The 7,234-nt window shown below is 47.4% G+C and overlaps 1 protein-coding gene across 1 annotated transcript; it reads left to right on the top strand.

Annotated features, from left to right (window-relative positions):
• Positions 1-975: 975 nt before the first annotated feature.
• Positions 976-2,547, top strand: LOC145360711 (ribonuclease P protein subunit p25-like protein). Its single transcript, XM_080216083.1, has one exon. The coding sequence runs from the start codon at positions 1,883-1,885 to the stop codon at positions 2,510-2,512; it is 630 nt and encodes a 209-aa protein (XP_080072209.1). The 5' UTR covers positions 976-1,882; the 3' UTR covers positions 2,513-2,547.
• The last annotated feature ends 4,687 nt before the right edge of the window (positions 2,548-7,234 follow it).

Here is a 7,234-nt window from a genome sequence, read left to right as displayed (position 1 = left end):
ATTGCTGTAATCCATGGGACCAAAAGCTGGAAAGTGGGGATAGCATTGGACAATTCTTCAGAACATGCTGGGAAATCTCAGCAGGTCTGACAGCATCAGTGGAGAGAGAATAGAACCAAGGTTTCAAGTTTCAAGGGCAGCACAATGGCACAATGTTTAGCACTGCTGTCTCACAGTGACAGGGACCTGGGTTCTATTCTGGCCTCGGGCGACTTTCTGTGTGATGTTTGCATGTTCTCCCCATGTCTGCATGGGTTTCCTCCCGCACTTCAGAGATGCGAGGTTGACGGGCCATGCTAAATTACTCCAAGATGGGTAGGTTAGGGGGATTAGTGGGATTAAATAAGTGAGGTTACGGGGATAAGACGCTCTCTGGGAGAGTCAGTGCAGACTAGATGGGCCAAAATGGCCTCATTCTCTGCTGTAAGCATTGGATCCTAAGTCAGGATGAGTTTGCTCCACAGATGCCCGTCAGATGTGCTGAGAATTTCCTGCATCTTCTGTCTTTGCTTCAGATTCCAGCATCTGGTTGATTAGCCATACTAAATTGACCCTAGTGTCAAGGGGATTAGCAGTGTAAATGCCTGGGGTTGTAGGAATAGGACCTGGGTGGGATTGTGGTCGGGTACAGACTCGATGGGCCGAATGGCCTCCTGCTGCACTGTAGGGATACTATATAATTCTATATAATTGGCTTTAAATTGAGCTGGACTGTTCTTTATTGGCTGTCAATAATAAAGGGCCGAAGGGTCCTCCCCTGCCTGGATGTCAAATATTCCCGTGCGTGTTCAACTTCAAGAAATTTTATTCTTTGTTGCTTTGCAGAGACGCCTCAGGAGGAGGGAGTTTGGGACGGGAGGGGTTAAAGTGCTGGGCAGGCTCATTCACAGGGAATCAGGGAGCTGTGAAAAATCAGGCAGAGGGATTGAGAGACACACACACACACACACACACAGATACGACTATGTCCTGAGCAACTGCGCTGTGTTAATAAAAGCTCAGCAAGCTTGGGCTCTGGGGAGCAGTGTGATGCAATTTGCAGATGGTGAAGGAGCTGGGAGCATGCTTAAGATGAAAGGTGCCCTCTCCCACCCAGGGAAGCAGGGCTCCAGGAGGGGAAGGGGGCGACTGGTCCCCCTTTCTGGAAGAGGAGAGGGGTGTTGGTGAGGAACGCTGGCCCAGATCTGGGAGCACACCCCCCCACCCCACAAAAAAAGCAGCCACAGGAGACAGAGGGTTGACGTTTCGAATCTGGGGCTGAGTTTATCCAGCATTTATTTATTTATTTTCACTCCTGTTTTTCAGTAGAGATTGCAAAATCCCCAACTGCAGATTCTCCAATATCCGCAGTGTATCTGGACGGGATGTCTTGCTGAGGAGGGGGCTTTGTGAGTTATCTTAATTCATAGAGAGAGAGAAAGGAATCTGATTCCTAAGAGAATCTTAATCGAATTGTTAATATTTGTCCCTTTCAGAGAGAGAAAGAGAAGAATCTGATTCCTAAAGAAAAGTCTTCTTAATCCAATTGTTAATTTTGCCTGAGGAAGGGTCATCCAGACTAGAAACGTTGGCTTTATCCTATCTCCACAGATACTATCAAAACTGCTGAGATTTTCCAGCATTTTTCTGCTTCTGTTGGGCTAAAATTTCTCTTCTTTCACAGAGAGAGAGAGAGAGCGGAATCTGATTCCTAACAGATTGCCCCTTTCCCTTCCTTCCAGGCAGTGGGAGATGGACTGTGAGTTTCCCCAGGGTCTACTGAAGGCTAGTGTGTCCCCAAGAGCAGCAGGGGGAAAAGTTGGGCAACTTTTCTGATTCTTGGTGGGGGAGCAGTGGAAGAGGGGGATGCCAGGGTCTGGGGTGTGAGTTTGCCGGTGGAAAGATGCAGAGCTGTGTCAGAGGCAGCCAGATGGACAATTATCGGAAAATCCGGCGCACGGAAGAGGACAGCCCCCTTCCTTTCGCCGACCTGCCTCCGGACACGGTGGAGATGAGAGTGAAGGAAGGCAGCAAGATCAGGAACCTGATGGGCTTCGCTATGGGCAGGATGGAGTTGCAGGGGACCCGGCAGATTGTGTTCAGCGGCTCCGGGAGAGCGGTCACCAAGACCATCACCTGCGTGGAGATTATGAAGAGAAGGATCAGGGGTCTCCATCAGATCACCAAGCTGCGTTACAAGGCTCTGCAAGAGACCTGGGAGCCCCGGGAGCCCAGGGAGGGCACCCCCAACCTCACCCTGCTCAAGAATGTCCCCTCCATCTGCATCCTGCTCTCCAAGGAACCCCTGGACCCCAATGAGGCTGGCTACCAACCCCCAGACACTGGAGGCAACCTATGGCTGGAGGAGGAGGAGGAGGTGGAGGTACCATTGGGAGACGAGGAAGACCCTAACCCATCACCCAGGGGTGTCAAACGCACTCTGTGCTGCGGGGGTGCCGAACTGGTGAAGAAGGTCACCAGAGAAGACATCCAACCTCCTCCCTTACCCAACCTATTGAACTATCAGCAGTAACATCCTGTAAGCACAATATATCCTATATTATATATATATAGAAATATATACATTTATAGAGCTGTTTGTAAACATTAAAATGTGGATCACAAAAAAACATCGCTTGTGTGTGTTGTGCTGGCTACATTTTAGCTTGGGGAGTATGCAAACAGAACCTCTTAATAAGAACTGGAAAACTTCATTCTAACTTTGAACTCATCTTCGGGTAAAGCTGGGAGCCAGTCTCGAAGATGGAGGGGGAGACATGTTAGCAAGAAAGGTGGGTGATCTTTATGTGTGTGTGTGTATGTTTGTGCCTCTTGTGTTTAAAGTGTTGACGTCCCATTGCCCTTTTTATTTGGACAGAAAGATTCCTGGGGAACGTGAACCATCGCTCTCGGAACGGAGAATGATTGGGAAATGTCAATATTGAGGTTGTTGGGGATGGTATTTACTTTTTGCAATGTGTTACAGTCATGGAGGCCAGTGCCCACAGTCTCAGATGTGGGAGGGGGGGTGCTGGGGGGAGGGCAACATCCCACAAAAATCTCATTGAACCCCAGATTTGATAGCCCCATTATTCTGTCTCACTCTATGTGTATCTGGCTAAAACCCTCCTTTCTGTAAATTTTGCAAACTCAAATCAGGCAGATTTTTATGTCATAGAACTCCCAGATTGATGTCCCTTTAAGTAAAATCTGCCCCCTTTTTAATATGATGTCCCTTTAAATAAAATTTGCTTCCTTTTCTCTGTAATGTCCCTTTAAGTAAAATCTGCCTCTTTTCACTGTGATGTCTCTTTAAATAAAATCTTCCCTTTTTAATGTAATGTCTCTTTAAGTAAAATCTGCCCCCTTTTTAAATGTGATGTCTCTTTAAATAAAATCTGCCTCCTTTTCACTGTGATGTCTCTTTAAGTAAAATCTGTCCCCTTTTTAATGTAATGTCTCTTTAAGTAAAATCTGCCCCCTTTTTTACTGTGTTGGGTGCATGGTGGCACAGTGGGTAGCACTGCTCCGGCACAGCACCGGGGACCCAAGTTCAATTCCGGCCTTGGGTCACTGTCTGTGTGGAGTTTGCACCTTCTCCCTGTGTCTGTGTGGGTTTCCTCCGGATGCTCCGGTTTCCTCCCACAGTCCAAAGATGTGCGGGTTAGGTTAATTGGCCATGCTAAATAGTTCCAGAATGTCAGGGGGACTAGCTAGGGTAAGTACGTGGGATTAGGGAGATAGGGCCTGGGTGGGATTGTGGTCAGTGCAGACTCGATGGGCTGAATGGCCTCCTTCTGCGCTGTAGGGATTTAATGAAAATCTGCCCCATTTCTCTGTGATGTCCCTTTAACTAAAATCTGCCCCCTTTTCACTGATGTCCCTTTCTGACCGACAGTTTAAAGAGGTTGCACTCCTCAAATTAGCTGCATAATTCTGGGATCCTTAGGTCCCATTCCTAACACCAAAAAGATTGCCTGTTCGAATAATGTAAAGGTGCACGGTTCATTGAGAATTCATAGCATGGTGAAAGACAGCTTGTCAAAACTACAGCGCCAAACCTTGCATCATTTACACATTGGGTCCCATAAGGATGCTTGATTCTTGTTTTAAATGCTGTATTTCTTTTTGCAGCAAAGCCCCCAGAACGATCCACAGTCACTGAAATCTAGACGGTGGGGGCGAAATTCGCCGTGCCAGCGCGGTGGCACTGTGGTCAGCCTCATAGCGCAAGGGACGCGGGTTCGATTTCGGCCTCGGGTGACTGTCTGTAGAGTTTGCATGTTCTCCCCGTGTCTGCGTGGGTTTCCTCCAGGTGCTCCGGTTTCCTCCCACGCTCCAAAGACTCGCAGCTTAGGTGGATTGGCCATGCTTAATTGTCTGGGATGGACTAGGAGGGTAAATATGTGGGATTATGGGGATAGGAACTGGGTGGGATTGTTGGTGCAGGCTCGATGGACCAAATGGCCTCCTTCCGCACTGTAGATTCGATGAACTGATCACAATTTAAGCCTCTTGCGTTACAACAGAGCTCTCCCGAATTAAATCTTTAGAATAAGAATGAGCTGAGTGAAATACTTCCTTCAGAGGAAGGCTGCCATTGGGATTAGCCTTTGTTCTGCGTGTGGCAAAGTGTATTGAGAAGTTCCAATGAATTTGGGGCTTTTAAGCGAGGATTCTTTTCTATAATATAAAGAGCGGTGGATTACATTCCCCTGTGTGAGTTGGACAGGGTATTTGAGGGAAAATTGAGAGGTTCTGGATGGGGAAAGACAAAGATAGGACTAAATGGGATAGCTATTTCAAAGAGCTAGCAGAAATGCAATGGGCCAAATGGCCCCCATGTGTGCTGTTTCCACCTGGATTGTGTTCGGCAGGCATGTGCATTGAAGTATTTAGCAGCATGGTTGATACACTGTACAAATACTCAGAGATAGCTAGGAGTGCCATGTATTGATATCAGTCAACCATGCAGATGCAATGATACAATGAATAGCTGTTGTGCGTGGTGCACAAGTTATATTCACAGAATAACCTGGCTGTTTATTTCCATCATTGTCATAAGCGGCACAGTGGCACAGTGCCCAGCACTGCTGCCTTACAGCACCAGGGACATGGGTTCGATTCTAACCTCAGGTCACTGTGTGGAGTTTGCACATTCTCCCTGTGTCTGCGTGAGTTTCCTCCAGGTGCTCCAGTTTTCTCCCATGTCCAAAGATGTGCAGGTTAGGTGAATTGACCATGCTGAATTGCCTTTTAGTGTCCCAAGGTGTGCAGGTTGGAAGGGGTGGGGGGTGGGGGGTGGGGGTGGGGGGGGCAGGGGGGATTTGGGGGGGTGGATTGTCCATGCTAAATTACCCTTTAATGTACAAAATGTACAGATTAGGTGGTTTGACCATTCTAAGTTGCCCCTTGATGTGAAAAGATGTGCAGGTTAGGTGGATTGGCCGTGCTAAATTGCCCCTAGTGTAAAGGGATTAATAAATATGTGGGATTATGGAAATGGGGCCTGGGTGGGATTGTGGTCAATGCAGACTTGATGGGCTGAATGGCCTCCTTCTGCACTGTAGGGATTCTATGATTCCCAAGATGTGCAGGTTAGTTGGATTGGCCATTCTAAATTGTCCCTTAATGTCCCAAGATATATAGATTAGGGGGATTAGCAGAGTAATTATGTGGGGTTACGGGATAAGCCTGGGCAAGAGTCAGTGCAGACTCGATGGGCCGAATGGCTTCCTTCTGCACTGTAAGGATTCTATGATAAGCTCCTTCTCTCTTGTAAGATTCAGTCACTTCTAAGGGAAACATTTTCCTCTTGCTGTTGTTTGATTAACTGCAGTGTCTTAATGATTATTGTGATCTCCACAGAACTGATCTCCCAAAGCATCTCGGCTGGAAGGTATTAAGTGCAGCCAATGACATGGAAACAAGGCTCTTTTTGTTGCAGATACAGATGCCCCAGGGAACTGACTCCTCAAGCTGTGTGGATAGGCTCACCCTCAGTCATCTGTGAAGCCGCAATGTCCCAGGCTCCATTGCCCATTTATAAACTCACGTCTGGGAGCTTCTCCCAGGAGGCTGCACGCTTGACAGCCAGCACTTACTTCTCCCCTCAATCCAACACTGCCGCCTCACAGTGTCAGGGACCCGGGTTTGATTCCTGGGCTTGGGTCACTGTCTGTGTGGAGTTTGCATGTCCTCCCCATGTCTGCGTGGGTTTCGTCCAGGTGCTCTGGTTTCCTCCCACAGTCCAAAGGCTCTTAGGTGCATTGGCGATGCTAAATTCTCCCTCAGAGTGCCAGAACAGGCACCGGAGTTTGTGTGAGTGTGTATGTGTGAGTGCGTGTGTGAGTGCATGTGTGAGCGTGTGTGTGAGCACACCTCTGACTGTATTTGCGTGAGCATGTGTGTGAGAGCATGTGTGAGAGTGTGTTTGTGTGTATGTGTGTGAACGTGTGTATGAGCACACGTCTGAGTGTGTTCGTGTGAGTGTGTGTGAGAGCATGTGTGAGAGTGCGTTTGTGTGTGAGCATGTGTGTGAGAATGTGTCTGTGTGTGTGTGTGAGGGAGAGTGTGTGAGAATGTGTGAGTGTGTGTGTGAAAGCGTATGTGTGAGAGTGTGTGTGTGAGGGAGTGTGTGTGTGAGAATGTGTGAGTGTGTGAGTGTGAGTGTGTGTGAGTGTATGTGTGAGTGTGTGTGAGAGTGTGAGTGTGTGTGAGAGAGTGTGAGTGAGTTAGTGTGAATGAGTGAGTGAGTGTGAGTGAGTTTGAGTGTGCAGTGTATGTAGTTGGGCACGTGTTTGTACGTGTGTGCAAGATGTGTGTAAATATGCATGCGTGAGCGTGCTCACTTTGCAAAGCCGTAGTCATAAGAGGAAGAAACATTAATCACATCTGCTTGGAAACATTAGAACATTTCCAGCTCCCAGCTCCTGCTAACAGATGTCCTCAATGCACATTTATTATCTATTTATTTTCTGATGAGAATGGTAAATGGCGCCAGAGTTTGATGTTATGTAACCTTCTAAAGTCGATGATATGAATTATTTTAAAACTCAATTTTAAAAACTTCTGATTCATGAATAAGAGAGGTGCATTAATCAAACAGCAAAGCTCTTTGTGTTTCCTCCAGTTTCCCCCCAACCTTAGTCCAAAGATTTATGGGTTAGGTGCATTGTGCATGCTAAATTGCTGTTTAGTGTTCCAGGGTGTGTAGGTTAAAGGGATAAGCAGGATAAATATGTGGGGTTATGGG

The sequence above is a fragment of the Carcharhinus amblyrhynchos genome, chromosome 32, assembly GCF_965287045.1.
Source record: "Carcharhinus amblyrhynchos chromosome 32, sCarAmb.v2.hapA, whole genome shotgun sequence".
In the NCBI taxonomy this organism is placed as follows: Eukaryota; Metazoa; Chordata; class Chondrichthyes; order Carcharhiniformes; family Carcharhinidae; genus Carcharhinus; species Carcharhinus amblyrhynchos.
This window is presented reverse-complemented; position numbering and strand designations above follow the sequence as displayed.